Source organism: Falco naumanni, chromosome 3 (assembly GCF_017639655.2).
Source record: "Falco naumanni isolate bFalNau1 chromosome 3, bFalNau1.pat, whole genome shotgun sequence".
In the NCBI taxonomy this organism is placed as follows: Eukaryota; Metazoa; Chordata; class Aves; order Falconiformes; family Falconidae; genus Falco; species Falco naumanni.
In genome coordinates, this window is record NC_054056.1 from 7614954 (window position 1) to 7634179 (window position 19226).

At 59.5% G+C, this 19226-nt stretch overlaps 1 protein-coding gene across 4 annotated transcripts in view; it reads left to right on the plus strand.

The window, feature by feature from the left end:
- Window positions 1-4625: 4625 nt before the first annotated feature.
- The window catches only part of PTPRU (protein tyrosine phosphatase receptor type U), a 71210-nt gene continuing 56609 nt past the window's right edge, over window positions 4626-19226 (plus strand). For all 4 annotated transcript variants that reach the window (XM_040587320.1, XM_040587321.1, XM_040587322.1 and 1 more), the window contains exon 1: window positions 4626-4756. In XM_040587320.1, coding sequence (XP_040443254.1) covers window positions 4684-4756 — 73 coding nt within the window. In that variant the 5' untranslated portion in view covers window positions 4626-4683. The remainder of the gene's footprint in view (window positions 4757-19226) is intronic.

A 19226-nucleotide genomic window follows, 5' to 3' on the forward strand; every position in this document is an offset into this window, starting at 1 on the left:
CACTGCTGTGAGGCAGGTCCTCCCCCCCCAGCCCTGGCAGGCAGGGACAGGCCCTTTGCCAAATTTTGCTCCTGTTTGGACCTGTTACACAAACGGGATTTGCGGTGGATGTGCTGGAGGGGGAACTGCCCTCACCCAGAGGCCTGGGGGCAGTGTCTGCTTGTGCTCAGACTTGCTGGCGATATGAATATATACCTTCCATGCATGCATGTATCCCCTCGATGAATCTCCTCCGTGCATGCATGCATCCTCTCCATGCACCCCTTCCATGCACGCATCTCTTCCATGCACGCACAGATCCCCTCGATGCATGCAAACATCTCGTCCATACATCCCTTCCATGCATGCACACAGCCCCTTCATGTGTCCCCTCCATGCATGCATGCACATCTGCCATGCACCACTCCATGCATACATATATCCCCTCTGTACATCTCTTCTATGCACCCTCTCCATGAATGCACGCAGCCTCCAGGCATGCATCCCTTCATTGCATGCATCCCCTCCATGCACGCATCCCCTCCATGCACGCATCCTTTCCATGCATGTGTACATCACCTCCATGCACTGCCCCCCACATACATCCCCTCCCTGCATCCCATCCCCTTCATGCAGCCAGTAGCACCGCCATCCTGCAGGGCTCCCCCAAGCCCCTTCCCCTGGGGAAGGACCCCTGGGAGCTGCCGCCCACCTGCCCTGCCCTGGGCCAGCGCCAGCCCTTTGTGGGGAACAAGGCGCCTTTGTGGAGCCCCCAGTCTCCCTCCAGCTCCTCTCATGCAAAATTCGGGCCGCATCCCCATGGTGAGTGGCAGGTCCAGGGTGCATTAACGATCCTTGTTAAGCAGCATGGATGTGTTACCAAATTAACTCACCCGAGGAGGTTGCAGGTGGGATTTTTCCCCCTCGTGGTTTGGGCTGTGGGGTGATGGAGCAGGGTGGTGACCTGCTGGGGAACATGTTGTGGCATGCTGGCTGCAAAAAACCACCTTTTTATGTGGGTTTGCAAAGCAATTGGTTTGGAAACACAATTTGGGGCTTTGTGTGGAAAAACAGGCTGTGGGAAGCACGGTGCATCACTCTAACAGGCTTGTGTGGCTTAAAAGCTCCATGTTTCCAGGTTGGTTCCCACAAAATCCTGGCAATGTCTTGCTTCAGCTCAGCCTCAGCAGCATTTCCCTCCTGAACCAAGGGGTTTCAGTTCAGCTGCTGGGAAAAAACCAACCCCATATTCCTCCCCAGTCTGGGCAGAGACTGTGCCCAGCTCATCCTTTGGGTGCTGTGTGACCTGGGTCCTCTTCCAAGCAAGATTTTGGGGGTTTCTCTCTTCCCCATGGACTCGGGGGGACCCTGCAGAGCCAGCACCATGCCAGCCCTTTCCTGCCTGTGCATTTAAGCAGCTTAACTCCTTCACCGGGCATTATTGCAACAGGCTTTTAGTGTCACTGGGAGGGGATTTGCTGGCACTGCTCCGTGCTTGGCGTGGACAACGCACCGGCGGTGCCCACTGGGGCTGGGGTCCCAGCTGTGCCTGGCGTGGGGCTGAGCGTGGGGAGAGGTGGCCATCGTCCTCCGCCTTCACTCCAGAACGTGCCGTCCCGGCTGGGGGACACATAGGGTGCTGACCAGGCACGGTGTGACGTGTCTGGTTTGTCCTGCATCCCTGGGGATGGATGCATCCCTGTGAGTAAGTGACACTGTGGTGCCAGCCTGGCCGGGGAGCTGCTGGAGGGGATTGGGGGGGGAACTGGGAATGGAGGGCCCTGTGGTGCAGGGAGGGGTGATGCTGGGGATGCTGCCAGGGGGTGTTGGGGGCTGGCAGCACTGGGGTGACCTGCTGCACCCCTGCCCGGGGCAGTGGCTGTGGTCTGGGAGGAGGGGGCAGGGAGGGGTCTGCGCAGTGTCCTCAGGGCAGCACAGCATCCCCAGGGCAGTGCAGTGTCCCCTGGTCAGTGCAGTGACCCCAGGGTACTGCAGTGTCCCCTGGTCGGCGCAGCGTCCCCTGGTCAGCACAGTGTCCCCAGGTCAGCACAGTTTCCTCTGGTCAGTGCGGTGTCCCCAGGGCTGTGCGGTGTCCCCAGGGCAGCACAGCGTCCCCAGGGCAGCGCGATGTCCCCTGGTCAGTGCAGTGTCCCCAGGGCAGCGCAGTGTCCCCAGGGCTGCGCAGTGTCCCCAGGGCTGCGCAGTGACCACAGGGTAGTGCAGTTTCCCCCAGTCAGCGCAGCGTCTCCTGGTCAGCACAGTGTCCCCAGGGCAGCGCAGTGTCCCCTGGTCAGTGCAGTGTCCCCAGGGCAGCGCAGTGTCCCCTGGTCAGTGCACTGTCCCCAGGGCTGCCACCAGAGCCACCTGTTGCCAGCAGTTTCCTTTGCTCCAGCTGCCCCCCCGCTGGGCTCTGGGTAGGGGACATGCCACACACGGAGCCATGGGGACAGAACCCTGCACCCAGGCTGGCCCAGACACAGACACCACCCAGCACCCCCACAGCCTTCCTCTCCTCCGCCTCCTCCTCCACTCTGCAGGGATGAAGGCCCTGCGAAGCGGGCTGCTCTTTGTAGCTCTGCTGTAGCTGGCGCAGAGTGAAGCGATGCTCCCGTCCCGGCAGCACCCGCCGTGATTTACTCCACAACTGGCTCTGCAGCTCCCAGCAAAAATTCATCTTCGAAATGAAGTTGCAACGATGCAGCCGGGGCCGGGATTAAAAGCAGCGACGGCCTTTCCTCCCTGGGGGAACTGCTGCTGGGGTGCGCGGTCCTTCACTGTGCCCCAGGAACCGGCTCCGGGGCTGGTTTGCCCTCCTCGGTTTTCCCGGGATTCGTTTCTCCAGGGCTGGATTTGATGCCAAATAAATAAACCAGCCTGACACGGGGACACGGGGACACAGGGACACGGGGACATGGGGACTTGGCATGGCAGCGGCCCTGGGGATGAGCCAAACTTGGACGAAGCTTTTTGGTCCTGGCAGGCAGCGTTTTCCCACTTCCAGGGCTGGGAGCTTCCCGGTGCTGAGTGACACCCGGGTCCCCTGTGTCCCCCCGCACCCTGCTGGGTGCTGGCCCTGGGTGCTGCCTGGTCTTGCAGGATGAGGGCTGCATCGTGGTAGGGTGCTGCTGACACCGGGGCTTCTCCCTGCTTGACCTGGGATAAAAAATCCCAATATTTCCAGCATCGTTCCCTCCACCTTCCAAGTTTTCCTCTGCCCCAGCAGTTTCCCAGGCTGGAACTGCGGCCGGGTGCCCCGAGCAGGGGTCACGCCGGAAAGCCGACGCAAAGCTCCCCCCTTCCTTGCCCCAAACCTTTGGAAAAACATTTTCCTCCAGAAACAGGGCCGGAGAGGATGTTGGTGAACAAGGCGCCTTTCATCCCTGCTGGCAGCGCTGGCGGACACTGGGGGCTGCCAGCGCCTTGTGCCTCCCCCCGCGCCCGGTGGGGACATTTTCCTCTTTTTGCACCTTTTTGGCATAATTTGGATTTTCCCCTTTCTGTTGGCTCTGAGTTATACCCCACACCTCCCTCCCCGCCGGGGATGGTGGCTTTGCTGTGTGCCACTGGGGTCCCATGGGCCACCACCAGCCCTGCACAGCTCAGTCCGGGCTTCCATGTCACCATCCTGTAGGACAACGTGGTCTGTCCCTGTCCCTTGAGGACACCTAGCTTGGGGTGGAGGACTGGGGGGAGGTTCGGGGTCTGAGGACCCCCCAGGGTGGGCAGGAGGCTCTGTCTCCACTGTCCCCAGTGCCCAGCCCAGGGGGACCAGGCTCTGCCCCACGCAGCCTCGGGGGGCTGGAGGCACCCGAGGGGCTGGGGGCAGTCACCCCCCTTTTCTCAGCTCTGCGAGGTGCAGAAGCCCCGCACGGTCCTGCTGCACCCGCCCCACCTGCAGCATCCCTCCCTCCCCGATAACCCTGCCTGCCTCCCCCCAGCACCCGTTCTGCAGCTGGTGACCCCCCCCAGATTCACTCCAGCTTAGTGGGGACCCACCGGCCTTGACCCCTGGGGACCCTCCCTGCAGCCAGGCACCCACCCTGTTTGCAGGGACCCTCCAGAGCCTTGCACCCCCTTGCAGCCAGGGACCCCCCACATCCCCCCTGCAACCTGGGACACCCCCTGCAGCCGTGCACCCCACTGCAACCGGGACTCTCCTGCAGCCCGGAACCCCCGTGCAACCGGGGACTCCCCTGCAACCGGGGACCCCTGCAGCCGTGCCCCCCCCGCAGCCATGCCCTCTCCTGCACCGGGGGGTCACCCCTAGCACCACCACCCCCAGTTCACCCACAGCCTCCGCCGCAACCCTCAAGCAACCAGCGCTCGCGGGCTCCCTCCCCCGCTTCCCCCGGTACCGGGAAGCCCCTCCCGTTACCGTGCCCCCCCCCCCCTCCACCCCCACAGTCACCGGGACTCCCCCCCTCCGCCTGCGCGGGGGCGGGGCTCGCCGAGCGTGTGCGCGCGGCGGCCGGCAGGGGGCGCCCCCGGCCCGCCCGCGGTGGCGGCGGTGGCGGCGGTGGCGGCGGTGGCGGCGGGGCCCGCGCGGCGGTGACGTCAGGGCGGAGCGAGCCGCCGCCGCGCGGGCCGCCGGTATTTGAGGCGCGGGGCGGGCGCGCGTGCCCCGCTGCGCCGCCGCGCCGGATCCGCGGGGGCCCCCCCGTCCCCGCCCCCCCCCTCCCCCCCCTTCCCCGGCCCGGCCGCAACATGCGAAGTGCCCGGGCGCTGCTGCTCGCCCTCGCCCTGCGGGTCTGCGCGCTGGACACCGAGACGCCCGCCGGTAGGAACGGGGGGGGGGGGGGGGGGGGGGGAGCTGTGCTTCGGGGTGCTTGCGGGCTCGGGGTGCGCGGTTTGCAGCCCTCCCGCCGGCGGGGCAATGCCGGGAGTCCCGGTGCGAGGTGGCTTCGTCCGGGCGAGCGAGCGGCTGTCGCGTTCGGGACACCGGCGGTGGAGCGCGGGGTGGGGAGGGGCACCCCCCGTGTCTGCACGGCTGGAGCTGAGCCCCCCTCCCCCGGCTCCCGGTACCGTGGGGCGCTCCGTGTGCCCCCTCCCTGCAGCCCCGGGAAGGGGAACTTCGCCGCGGCGCAGCGGGGGGGGCGCGGGCCGGGGGCCCCGGGGGGGCAGGGGGGCGGCGGGACCCGGGTGAGTTACCGGGGGTCCCTGGGCAGGAACAGGTGGCGGCCGAGCCCGCTCCGCGCTGGCAGCCTCCCCGGCTCCCGTGTGACGGGGGTGTAATTAGAGTTTGACCAACGCACCGTCTCTTTATTTTATTTTCACAATCGATTGAATTGTTTTTTCCCCTCTCCTTTCCCCTGAGCAGCTTAGCGCTGTGTGTCCTCCCCCCCTCGTCGCCCCCCTGTCCCCTCTCCTGCTGGTCGGGAGCACGGCTGGACCCTACAAGCCGGGGGTGGGCGGTGGGTTGGGGCAGGGTGCGGGGGCACTGCTGGCTCCCGAGCCCTTTGGGGGGCAGGGGCTTGGGTGCTGCGCGGGGTGGTGGGGTGTGTTTGGGCTTCCTGGGGTGCTGCCGGGGGCTGCGAGTGCTCTGGGCTGGGGGAAACTGAGGCACAGGGGAGAGGGGACCTGGTGCCGTGCTCCGAGGGGACCCTCGTGGTGCAGCTGCCAGTGCTCGGGTGATGCTTGGTGCGTTAAGGTATGTTTTTGCCCGATTCTTCAATTTTTTTTACCTTTAAAACGAAGCAGCTCACCTGCATGCAGCCCCTATGTTGGTGCATTGATTTTTTTTTTTTTTGGGTGGTGGCTTCTCTCCAAAAATTATAAATGGTGGCACCCATCAGCAGAAAGCAAAAAAAGGCAGACCCATGCGGTGGTAGGGAGGGTGGGTTGGGGGGATACGGAGCAGCGGAAGCTCCCCATGGCTTGTGCACAGTGGAGGAGATGGAGGGGGAGCGAGCTTAGATTTTTCTGGGGCAGCTGGGGGGGGGAGTTGTGTGCTGGTGTGGGGGGAGGTGCTGATCTGTGGACAGAGCAGCCCCGTGCTTCAGGCCAGAGCAAGGAGGCAGTAGGGAAACTGAGGCACGCTGCTGGTGAGGGGCTCGGCGTCCTCCCCCAGAGGAAGGGGCTTCAGCAACCCCACCCCGGGTGTCAGTGCGGAGGTCTTGAGCTGCGCTGCTCCCCAGTCCCGGGCTGTGTGCGTCTCTGGCTGTCACGGCTGAGCCGCTGCAGCCTGCGAGGGGCTGGAGGACAGCATTGAGGACCCAGTGTTACTTGGGGGGGACTTTGTGGGGAGGCACCCCCTCCCCAGCAAACCCTTTCCCCTCTATAGGCATCCTTGCCTACAAGATGGCATTTGCAAGGGGCAGGATCGAGCCCACTCCTGGTGTAAATGGGGAGTGTGTTGATTCCTGTGTTTCCCTGGTAGGTGCAGAGCAGGCTCAGCTCCGCGGTGGAGCCGGAGGGGCTGGGTTCGGCTGGAGGTGGGGGGTGGGGTGTCTGCTTCCAGCCCCCCACCTCTGTTGCATGCTGCTTTTTATGTGAATCGCAGCATTTGCTCCTGCTAGTGTGGCTTGGCTGGCTGCGGGGACATGGCCAGGCTCTCATCCCTGTGGGCCTGGGGGCTGCACCGCAGGCAGTGCTGCTAAAAATAAATAAATAAATTTAAGCCATCTGCATGTGCTCTGGGGTCAACAGGGACCCTGGAGCCAGTCAGGGGGAGCACCAGCTGCTTGTCTTGGTGGGTGTTTGGAAGATGGGTGGTTTTCTTGACACTCCCTTGCAAAGAAGGGGTGTAGGATGATCCTGTCTAGGGGTGGGGGAACAGGCAGGGCATGCCAGTGGCTGAGCGGGGAGGTGGGGGAGAAGCTGGGTGCCCGGGACCCAGCCTCCCCGCTGGCTCGGGGTGCTCTCTGCTCCCTCCTGCAGCATGCAAACTTTTGCAATTCGTTAGATTTCGCAGGGACTAAGCTGTCGGTGCATGCCTGCGCTGCGGAGGCCGGGGTGGTGTTGCAAGGCACTTGCTGACCCTTTAAACGGAGTGGTCCCTGGTGCTCTTGTGGTGTCAGCTGGCCGTGACAGGGACCTGCCACTTGGCACTGGTGTGTCCCAAACTGCTGGGCTCTTTGCAATAAAACATGGAGCCTTTCCCCTTGCTAAGAAGCCTGCAGCTAAGGGCAGGCTGGCTCGCTGGGCCACGGGGCAGCGGGTTTTACAGGCTGAGCTCTTTTTCCTCCTCCTTTTGCCTTCCCCTGCTAGGAACGGGTGCAGCTCTGCGCCTCTGTGTTGCACCCACGCACCCCGACACTCCAGCAGTAAGTTGCTGCCCAGGAGTACCCCAGCCTGTGTCCCCCCGATGCTCCTGGGCTGCAGGGACATGCTGTGGGGACACACACCTGCAGCTGCCAGCGCTGCGTGGCACTCCCGCCGTAATCATGCGGAAGCTGTTTGCACTTGGGTTTGACTGCGTTAGTGGCAATTAAGCAAATAAAATATTTGGGTTTGCAGCTTCCACTTCAGGAGGCTGGTGCTGCTGGGGAGCCCCAGCCTGGGGTTGGTGCTATCTCTGGTGGCACTAGACTGGTTTGGGGGTGGGCTGGTTGTGTTGGATGAGCCCCTCGCTGGGGTGCTGGAGGGCTGGGACCACCTGAGGGTCTCGTCACCCCCCAGGGACAGTCCTTGCAGGCTGGCAGGAGGCGGCACGGGTGACCCTGACCTCAGGGTGACTGTGTTGTCTCGGCTGAGTGAATGGGAATGGCAGAGCAGATGCTGTCCCCAGGGCTGGGATTGGGGTTGGGGAGTGGAACAAATCCGCCTGGCGTCCCGCTGCCCCGGCCGGCCGTTAACTGCAGCATCTTCATCAGCGGAGGGCGGGGGCGGGGGGGGGGGGAGGCTCAGAGGAGTGAGGGGGGATGGATGCTCTGTGTGTCCCAGTGCAGGGGCTGGCTGGGGGTTGGCGTGGGGGGGCTGTCCCTGCGTGCTGCTGGCAGCCCCCTGCACCGGTGCTGGGGACTGTCAGTGTTTTGCCCAGTGTTTATTTCCCTCTGCCTGGCTGCTGATGGGCTCTCCCTTGCCAGGGCATTTTTTTTATCCCCACCCTACCTTCACCAAACATGTAAAACATGCAGGAGCATTGCGTTTTCCTTGTCAGCTTGTTTCAGCCTTGGATTTTTTTTTTCTCCTGCCCGTTCTGCTGTGCCAGGGAAGAGTCTCATTCTGATGCTTGCTCCTAGGTGTGTGTTTTAACGCCCTGGGTGTGCCATGGCCTTTCCCAGAGCACCCAGACAGTGTGAACAGCCGCAGGCTCTTGCACTGGGATGCTCCGGAAAACCCTGTTGACATGCCCAAGTTTGCCCAGGGCAGAGGTTTTCTGCTCCCAAGCCCCTGGCTCTCCAGTGTCCCCTCTCCATGCCTTGGAGCGTGGTAGATCTTCGCTGTCTGCAGGGGTGAAGCAGAACTGAGGGATACTGTGAGTGATGCTGATGCTCCTGGGTGGGCCCATGCCTCTGGCCCCTTCTCTGCAGCTCCAGGGTGGAGGGTGGCAAAGCCTGTTCCCTCCCCCTCTCCTCAAGGCTTAGAGTTGCATTTGCTTCATTTTTGGCCTCTTCTTGCTCCAAAACTCCTCTTCCTTGTTTTTCCTCTTGGTGTTTGGACCTGCCCTGGCCTTGGGAACAGGGATCCTGGTGAGTCACCTCCTGGCTCGAGCTGCACATTTTCCCCTTTGCTATCCAAACTAAGACAAAACCACCCCATTCCAGCTTTCCCAGAGCAGCACCCAGCAGAATCAGCCCCTGCCCCCCCCAGGCAGGGTGGGGGGGCGGTAAGGACACCTCCTGGAAGACAAAAGCAGATGCATTTTGGTGGCTTTGACCCCTGCCTTGGCTGTGATGACCTCCCTGCTGCCTGTTGATGTTGGGCTTTTTTCTCCCCTGACTGCACCTGGGATGGAGCTTTTCCATCGCGTGTAACCCATCACCCCATCCTCCCTCTGCAGAGGGGCTGAGAGCCCTGAGCACCCCAAAGTGCACCATCACAGCCCTCTTCTGGCTGCACCCCCCAGGGATTTGCTGCTTTGCTTCTGGCAGCCATGCAAGGGTTAAGCATGAGGGGCTGGTGAGGCAGAGGCAGGTAAATCAGTGTGCTACCTCCCAGCTCTAAGCATGCAGCAGGGAGAGCCTTATCGACGCAGCCCTGCCATCTGCCTGCTTAAACCTCCATAAATAAGCTTTTTAATAATATATTATTAACATGCACTATAATTGTCTTATTAGATATGTCTGGGAACCTTTAGTTGCTGTGTGATTAAATGTCAAGATTCCCAAACCTCCTCTTCTCCCCGATGGCAGCTTGGGGCTTGTTTTGCGGCTTTCCCTGGATCCCACTCCCCCCATTGAAGGCTGGAGACGCCCCCCCCCCCCCCCCCCCCCCTTGTACCTGGGGTAAACTGAGGCTCTCTCCTCTGGACAAGCAGAATACCCAGCAATTTGTCCCCCGGAGCTAATTGCCTCCTCGTTGGCAGCCTTAAAATAAATAAGTCCTGGAGATGGAGCTTTTTCTTTCCGCTGCAGGTGGCCTGGCAGAAGCTGCTGATTTTTCCCTGTGCTGGGATGGACGTGGGGGGGTGATGTGGTGGGGGGTGCCAGCCTTGTGTGCCCAGGCCTTCCCCGGCTGGAGAAGTCCTGGGGACATGGGACCTGCTCTTCCTTGCTGGGTGAAGGGCATCTCTGGGGAGGAGGAGGAGGGCTGCGGAGCTGGGGTGTGCTGGGGGGGCTTCCCTGGGTATTCCCGGAGCCGTTTGCTTTCCCAGCCCTGGCAGCGGCGGTTTCTCCACCCTCTGCCCGGATCGGGAGCCAGAGTCCAGCTCTGCTCCAGCTGCTGGAAAGCCAAGGCAGAGCCCCTGCCCCTGCCTGCGCGAGCAGCCCTGGCCCCCTGAGCCGCTGCTGGTACCGGCTGGGGGGGCTCGCACATCTGCTGCGCTTTTGGGATTTTTTTTTAATTTATTTTAAATAGAGAGGGTTGTTCCTGCTTGCTGGGCGGTTGTTACTGCAGCTCATCCCTTGACTGCTTTTGTGCTCCTCCGGGTCCTGGTTTGCAGCATCTGCCTGTTCCCTGGCTGCTGGTGGGGGGACGATGACAGATGTCCCAGAGTAGCCCATGAGCTTCCTACAGGGGCTCAGGTTTTGCACCCCAGTGCCCCCCACCCGGCAAATGAATGTAGCTTGGTTTGTGGCAGTGGCATGCTCAGTCAGGATGGGGCTGTCCCCGACTTCTGTCCTGGTGTGCCTCTGCCCCCCCAAATCTGGGTGCTGGCGCTCTGCTGGCCGCAGGAGCGGGACAGCAAGGCTCCCCCCTCGCCGGGCTGCGTGGGGGTTGTTCCCGTGGGGTGGCTGCCCTTCGGGGTGCCAGAGCAGCCACTCGCTTGAGCAGAGGCAGGGCTGCAGCGGGAGGGTGATGCTCCCGGAGTTGTTTGGGGTTCAGTGGGGCTGTGGGGTCTTGGTGCATGCCCCCACACCTCGTGCCTGGCAGACTCACACCTGGAAGGAGTCTCTTGTCTTCAGTTGTAAATTCATTGTTTTCTGACACTGAAAGTGCTCAAGATCCTGATGAAACAGGAGCTGGGTGGGGTTGGTGGGTGCTTGGCACCCCTTCTGCATCTGTCTTGCCTTCCCAGTGGTGTCCTGGCCTGGATCTGGGGGCCACAGCTTGGTGCTGCGGGGGGGGGGGGGGGGGGGGGGGGGGGGGGGGGGGGGCGGCTTTGCTGGGCTGTCCCATTGCTGCTGGGGGAGCAGGGACACACATCTGCCGTGCACCCTGCTGCCTGGGGACTCCTCTGCCTGTGCTGATAGTAGGGGTCTGGGGAAAGCCCCCCCGTCCCAGGCCAGGATGTGTGAGGAGCAGAGCGTTGTCCCCTTACTGCAGCTGGGGCTGTAAATGTGTTGCAGCTGGAGCAACTCTGAATAATTTTGTCATGTTATTTTTTGTGGGGTTTTTGTTTATTTGACTTACAATATTGGTCAGTCTCCCCAGTGGGGTGGTTCTGCTGGTGCAGACCTCCCTGGCTCCCAGTGGGTGCAGAACCCATCCTTCCCTGCTCTGCAGCTGTGCTGGGCTCTGCCCCAGTATGGCACCCACCAGGTGCTGGGCTCTGCCCCAGTATGGCACCCACCAGGTGCTGGGCTCTGCCCCAGTATGGCACCCACCAGGTGCTGGGCTCTGCCCCAGTATGGCACCCACCAGGTGCTGGGCTCTGCCCCAGTATGGCACCCACCAGGTGCTGGGCTCTGCCCCCAGTATGGCACCCACCAGGTGCTGGGCTCTGCCCCAGTATGGCACCCACCAGGTGCTGGGCTCTGCCCCAGTATGGCACCCACCAGGTGCTGGGCTCTGCCCCCAGTATGGCACCCACCAGGTGCTGGGCTCTGCCCCCAGTATGGCACCCACCAGGTGCTGGGCTCTGCCCCAGTATGGCACCCACCAGGTGCTGGGCTCTGCCCCCAGTATGGCACCCACCAGGTGCTGGGCTCTGCCCCAGTATGGCACCCCACCAGGTGCTGGGCTCTGCCCCAGTATGGCACCCACCAGGTGCTGGGCTCTGCCCCAGTATGGCACCCACCAGGTGCTGGGCTCTGCCCCAGTATGGCACCCACCAGGTGCTGGGCTCTGCCCCAGTATGGCACCCACCAGGTGCTGGGCTCTGCCCCAGTATGGCACCCACCAGGTGCTGGGCTCTGCCCCAGTATGGCACCCACCAGGTGCTGGGCTCTGCCCCAGTATGGCACCCACCAGGTGCTGGGCTCTGCCCCAGTATGGCACCCACCAGGTGCTGGGCTCTGCCCCAGTATGGCACCCACCAGGTGCTGGGGTCCCCCTTGCTGTGGGGAGCCCTACACAAGCCAGTAAACTGCTTTGACTTTCTGCAACCCTGCCTGGGTCAGACCTTTCTTGACATCGTTAAGTTAATCAGGGTTGTGGCTGGGATGCAGCGGCTGGCTGGCTCGAGATGCGCTGAGCTTTCCCAGGACAGGACAAGGGGACAAGGACACTGATGACCTGATGCATCTTAATGAGACCACAGTCCCTGCGGCCCTGCTCGGTGCCGCAGATGACTGTGTGGAGATGAGCCAAGGCAGCCCCTGGGCATTTGAGCTTGGCATGCTGCTTCATGCCAGAGACCTTCTTCAGCCTAATTAGCCCAATTAGCCCAGCTGAGGAGCAAGTGCTGCTCTGGTCCAGTGTGCTTCACCCTGCAATCGCTCCATCAGCTGCTGGATGGGTCACCGGGAGGAGGATGTTGCTGGGAGGCAAGCGGTGGCTGGTCTGGAAGAAGACACCCCCAATGCTGGGGGCTCATCTTTGGGGTGCTGCCTGGGAGTTGTCTTGCTGTCAGCCAGGAGCTGGTGCAAATGGCTTTTTCTCTGAAGGGCCGGAGGGGCTGGAGCATTGCAGCCACTCGCGGAGCGATGGATTGCAGGCAGACGGCGTGCCTGGGCTTGAGTGGGTGTGGAGGTGCCCGTGGAGCTGCTGCAGTTTTGGGCGATGCTCCACGGGGTTCCTTGGGGTGCAGCCCTGTCCTGTGCCGTGTGTGGTGTCGTGGTTCCCGCTGAAGCTTGAGCTGTGGTTGTGGAGGGTTCAACAACAGGGGTTTTAAAACTTGGGCAGCGAGTCCAGGCAGATCCACTCAAGGGGAGAGTCTCCAAAGCCCTTCCCTGGCAGCTGGCAGCCCACCTGTGGGGACAAGGACCTGTCATGGGCTGCGCAAAGCACATGCCAATCCCTTGACAGCGCATCGAGCCTGACAGGCATGTCAGCAACCCTGTGAAATTACAGAACAAATGTTTTTCACATATTTCCAAGGTGTTGCCATTTGGCCGATTGAATTGGCAGAGGCGGGTGGTCCCTGGTTGCCCCTAGCCAGCACCTCATAGTCGCAGCTGGGACATCTCGTCCTGTGGCTTTGGTGCCAGTGGGTGCCGTAGCTTTCCAGTGTAGCTTTGGGGAAGGAGCATCTTGGGGGTGACTTTTGAAGCCCCCCCAGTGCCAGGGCAGGCTCTGACCTCTCTCCTTGGGGATGAGGATGTGGTGTGGGTTTGGCCACTGCCCAGCTGGGTCTTCCCCTATTTCTGCTTATTTTTTTACTGTTTTTTCAGCTGTCTGCTGAGTGATAATGTCCCATTGATTTTTCTGCAGCCAGCAATCAGCCTGCTTTCCTTGGATTATAACAATATCAGACTAAAGCAGCGCATCTCTGCGTTGAGCTATTTCTGTTTTTATTAGCTGAACTTTTTATTTAGTATCTCACCGGCTCCTGTCTGGGTAGCTGCTGCTCGCCGTGTCTGGCTCTGAACAGCATTTCTCTGTGCTAGGAGCAATCTCCTGCCTTTCTTCCCGGGGATGTCCAGCCCGGCTGGTGGCTGCAGCTGGGCAGGGCTATGAGCTGGGACGTGGCTGGGGCAGGATGTGTGCGGGGAGGGGGTGCAGGGTGCTCACATGGGGTTGGAAGTTGCTGTGTGTACTTCTAGCACCGCTGCAAGGTCTCTTTGACCACCCATGCGGCGCTCAACAAATATTTTTCAGTTATTGCTGCATAATTAATGTAATCCCGGAGTATTTAGGGCATGGGCTTAGGATGTTGCAGGTCAGCCCTGCTGTGGGGTTGGGGACCCGGCAGTGGGGCAGGGTAGGAGCAACAGTGCCCTGGTCACACTGTCTGCCCAGGGCAGCAAGTGGGGTCCCAGTGGGGCTGTGCCTGTGTGGGAACAGTAGGGCAATCTGTCATGGGTGGCTGTGGGGTGGGGGTGAGGCAGCAGTTGCATCCTGGTCTGCAGGAGCAAGGAAAAATAAAATGCTGGGGAAGGAAAAACCAGGAATGAGCCTTTAGGTGTCTGGAGTGGTGGTAGTGGGGAGGGGGTTAGAGGAGTGGGATCTTCTGTGGTGAGAGCTGTGGTGGGGGGGTTCTGAGGGCAATGAAGGGAGTGCTGCAGGTGAGCCCCCCCCGCCCTGTGTGCTTGCTGCTTGGCAGCAGTTTTCTTGACCTTGGAGCTGGATGGAGGGTCCTGAGCCATCCTGCGGGGGGGATGTGGTGGGGGTGGATGCCGCATCAGGGCTTGCTGAGCATCCAGCCCTGGAGGGGTCTCTGGTTTGCAGGGTGGGCGATGCCTTCCCCTGCATGGATGGGGAGGGACACCCCGCAGCAGGGGGTTTGGGATGCTGCCATGGGGCTGGGGAGTGGGTCCCTGCCTGGGAGCAGGAGGGCGGGCAGGAGTCGGGATGTGCGGTGGGTGGGTGCCAGCTGCCAGCACTGCCTGTGAATCCACCCTGCGCCCCGGCTGTCAGCGGCAAGTTCATCTCGTGCGACCAGACTCGGGGTTCTGCTGTTGGGGAGGTGGGTCCAAACCCAGCGGTTCCGTGCGCTGAGTCTGCCAGGTCTCAGCAGTGCGGCAGCACTGTGGCATCCCTGCCTGTGCCCATCCCATGGGAAACGGGCAGGGGGTGGGCTCCTGCCTGTGTCTCAGCTGAGTTTTTATAGGCCCTATGAAAATAAAGGGGTGGGAACGGGCTTTCAGCAGCCTTCCAGAAAAGGGAAATTTGTGTGGTTTTGCTTTTTTCCTTTTTTTTCCCCCACCATTTGTGAAGCAAACCTGGCTTTGCAGCCGGTGCTGCCAGCAACCGAGGGCAGGTATTAAAAGCGATAAATAAGCTGTTGAGGCAAAGCATCTGCGAGCTTCTGTGACTCTGGATTTACAGTGTGCTGTCCCCAAGTGCCAGCTGCTTTTATACCCGATGTCTGCATGGGTGCCTGCACCTGGGGGACCTGAGGGAAGTTTCTATCTAGTTAAAAGGTTGTAACCTCTGGGAGAACTGGGTGGCACTGGGATGCTGGTGGAGACCCTGAGATGAGTTTGCTGGAGCTGCTGGGTTTTACTCTAGCCTCAGGGATGGATGGATACCCAAGCCAGCACTGGTCAGGGATGGCTGAGCCCAGCTGGGGGACTGGTAAAAACATGCCTGCTGATAACTTTTTTTTTACTTTTTTACCTCTTCTGTGCTTGATTAGCTCTATTCCCACCTTTACCTGGCCAAAGGGTGCCCAGCTTGAATCAGTGTGTTCCCCAGAGCTGTGACATGGGTCGTCTGGGCACAGGGCTCCTTGTTATTCCCCCATGCAAGTTTCTGCTGGTGCCTTTAACCTCCTGGCTGATTCTGTTCCTCCCATTTAACAGCACAGGGTTTAGCTTGCCCCATGCTGGTGTGCATGTGTGTGAGTGACGGATTTGCCCGCGTCAGCCGCATTGCCACCTTTAAACCTTAGCAACGTGGGAAGACTGACACTTTTCCTGGATTTTTCTGGTTCGACGGGAGGAAGAGGAGGATGTCAGCCTGGATTTTGCATTGTACTGGGATGTGCTCCTGCTCTGCCCTGACCTTCCTCCCTGCTCCTCTTCCTCCTGCTCTTATTTTCCTCGAGGGCTGGGGAGCGGATGCTGGGCACGGTGGGGACTGTGCATCCCTGTTGCCGGCTGGTTTTGCAAATGCAAGCTGCTCCGTTCTCTGCCTTGAAAGACCATCAATAACCCGGCTGAGCTGCCTCCCCAAGGCCCCGCTGGTGCTGCCATGTGTTCCATCACAGCAGGATTAGCCCACCTGCATCCTTCATGCCCACATCCATCACTGCAGAGAGATGGTACCCACAGGGAAAGAGATTCCAGGGTGGGGAGGCTGAGGGTTCCCTCCATCTTTGTCCCCTGCAGAACCGGGTTGGTGTGGAAAACTTGGTCTTCCTCATGGTTTCTGGAGCTGGTGTTGGAGCCCCCCAGGGCTATGGTGCTGCTGCTGTGTCCTGGGGCATCTGCTGTCCCTGCCTGCACTGGTGCCAAGGGAGCACCTCCATGTCCTCAGGGGTTCCCTGAAAGCAGCATTTTACCCTCGAAGCTCACAGTCCTTGTGTCTCTGGGCATGTGGGGTGGGATAGCCTTCAGCAGGGCCATGGGGACCTGGTGGTAATAAAGGAGCTGGGGGAGAAATAAACTCCCCCCACACCTGCCCCTTTTCTCCTTTTTTTTTCAATTAATTTTAATCTTTTTCGTCCCCTTTTTTTTCCCTTCCAAGGTTCCAGGTGGGTCCATAGCCCAGGAGCTGTAACTGCACAGTAAAGCAATCGATAATGGCAGTACAGAGGTTTCCAAAGACCTGCCTTGTTTTTCTTCCTATGGCATTTAAGAGGCAGCCCTGACTATGTTAATTAAGTGAGGGTTCATCATTAAAGGACTTGTGTTGCAGGTGAGTGGCCTTCTGGCTGGGGAGCTTGAGGATGTTTCTGTGCTGCAGGACCTCTCCTGACCTGGGTATAAATAGTGTTAGAGGAGTGATGCTGGTCCTTCCCAGGGAGCAGGGCTGGCTGGATCTGGGAGCAGCACTGGGATGGGGTGTTACATGCCTGTGTCTGCTCCAGCTGTGTGTGGGGGAAACCTCCTGGCTTGTGCCCCACAGCATCACTGCGAAACAGCTGGGGCATCACAGTGCCTGGCTGCACCTGTGTCACGGTGACGCAGCACCTGGGTCCCAGCAGTGCTGATCCCCCCCCCCCCGCCGGGAGCTGCTTCAGGGGGTGGGAGGGAAGGAGAACTGCATTTTTCAGCTGGATGTGCCCCAAGGAAAGATTAATTATTCCCCCTTTGCTTTTGAGTGCATCCTCATAAGGTGAGGCATGGCGTACCTGGTCCTTGCCCAAGCAGAAGCTGGCCCCGTGGCATTGCCAACCCTTGCCAACCCTTCAGAGTCGTGTTTTCCCCATTGTATTTGCTCTCCCCAGCCTTGGGAATGCTTGCATTGAATCCACATCTCCTGATTCCCTGCTGTGCCTGGGGTCCCTTGGAGGCTCCTGGGGCCAGTGCTGGAGCTGGGCACTCGCTGCGGGAGGTTTAATGCCTCCATGAGAACCTGCAGGTAAAAACCATAAAGAGTCTTTAACAGGCAAAAAAAAAAAGGGAAAAAAAAAGATTTATGTCTTCTGTAGTTGCTGGTAGATGGATATTGTTCTCCTAGTCCTGCACTTTCCAAACACTGAGGTTATCAGGCATAAGTGACTTATTATGCAAATCCTCTGTCTTAATATCTGGCTGCTCTCTCCCTGGAATTGCATTGGCTAAACCCCATGTGTTGTTGGAGCTGCTAATGTTTACACATTAGCTTCTTTGGCTAATATACAAGGCTTCAAGTTGCAAATTGATGTTTCTTACAGCTGAGCAAATTATTTTTCTATTAAATGCAATATTTAAAATGATTTGGAGAAGCAAAACAAACTACTGGTGAGAATTTTAATGGAGCTGCTTTCCATATTCTTCTAATCAGCTTTTATCGGGGCCAGAAAATTGGTAATATTTTTGAATGTTTCTATTTCACAGAAGTGGGGAACAGAGAGGAGCATGGAGGGTGTTTGTCAGAATCTCTGGGGTGCATAATGCACAAAACCACTTTCAGGTGCCTGTTGTGCTGGTGCCCCAGTCCCTTGGAGTGTGCGAAGTACAGTGAAGGAGGGATTTAGCTCCCCTTTGCCTGGACTAGAAGAGGTTTTCCCACTGCTGAGACTGAAACCCTGCGGTGTTTGGGCTCAGCTGGGCTTGGCCGTGGGGCTGATGGGGTGCCCTATGTGGTGGGGGTCTCCACTGGTGTGAAGATGCTGGGATGCTGCAGCGTGGCAACCGCTCTGAGTCTTGGTTTTCTTGCTGAGCTGGATTCCTTGGTGCCGCATCCCCCCGAGCGAGTCCCGAGTCCTGGATTCCTGTAGCATCATCCCCTGGGGAGTCCGAGCCCCTTGCCGACAGACCTGGGGGCTTCCCATCCCGTAACCATTAATAACCTCGGCCGGGAGCCTGTGGTATGGTACGTACGAGACCTTGCTGGATAAGAAGGGTATCTAATTTTAGATGAACTGCAGTATGTGTTCCCTATCCCCCGTGTCTGCTGGTGCCCAGAGGAAAACCGCTCCCAACGTTTCCTTCCCAGGACATGTTCCTGTAGGAGCGTGCCAAGGAAATTGCCTTTAAATAGCAACAGGGATCTGGGAGGTGGGAGGCTGGCTCGGCTGTGGGGGGGTGTCGGGGAAGAGATGGCATCTTGCCGGCACCCGCTGGAGCAGGATTCTGCATCCTATCGCTTTCCACATCCCTGGGGGATGATGCTGGACTGCTGGTGTTATGGGACTTTGCCAAATCAGCTGCATGCCTCAGTTTCCCCATTGGCAGTGGCGGCATTGACCATTTATCCTGTAAAAAGAACTTGATTCTTTGGTGCAGAAAAAGAGCATCTTTCCTCCTATGTGTTTAAGAGGTCTTGGGTATGATAGTCCAGGGCTGTGTGACTTTGCATAGCCTCCGGCTCCATCCATGTTCCCAGGAAGCAGTGGGAGCTCTGGATTTGGGAGACAAAGGAGCTCTGCTCGCCCCCTGCCACATCTCAGTGTGTTCGGATGATGGTGACTGATGGTGAAGATGGGTCGTAGCCCTGTTCTGCTGTGCAGGGTGTTTGCATGCAACCACTTGGCTGCTGGGGCAATGCACGGTGTGTCCTGCAGGTACCTGAATCCTTTTGATTTCTTGCTGGCAATTACCTGGGATGTTGGGCAGGAGCTGCTGGAAAAGGCCATGGATAAAAATTTAATCCTGACTCTGAAAGGTCACCTGTGTTAGCTTTGCCAGCTGGTGCCTGTGCCCTGCAGCATGGGGTGCTGTGGGCTTGTGCCCCCAAGATGCTGCACCCCAGAGATGACCGTGGGACTTAATGCAGTCCTGGCTGAGCCAGGACAGGAGCAAAAGGGGCTTTTTCCCATCGATAGGCTTTGCTTCTTCCTGGATTGGGAGTCTGGAGCACCCACCCTGAGTTTCGTTACTCTGGGGAGCCTGCGCTTGCTGAAGTTTGGGTATAAACTCTTTTTATAAAGCTTTTCCACTTCTTGGTATGTTATTTGTGTAGCATCCCCATCAGATGATGCCTCAAAGGGTCTAGGTGGTGTGGCTATACCCTCGTTGGGATACAGGAGCTTGCGGTCCCATCATGGATGGTGCCGGGCCACCCTATCGCACAGGAGCCTTTTCAAGGCTGCTCGATAAAAGAAAAAAAGAAGCCTGTGGAGCATGTCCCATGGCGCAGGAGGTTAAACAGAAAAGGTTTAAGTGTGTAACTAACTTTGAAGCGAGAGGAGCGTGGACTTGGTGGATGAAAGAGCGCCAGGCGGGCTGGTGAGTGGGTGATCATATTCCTCAGTGGTCACGGAGATTTAATTGGATGCTGTCCATTGTACTCCG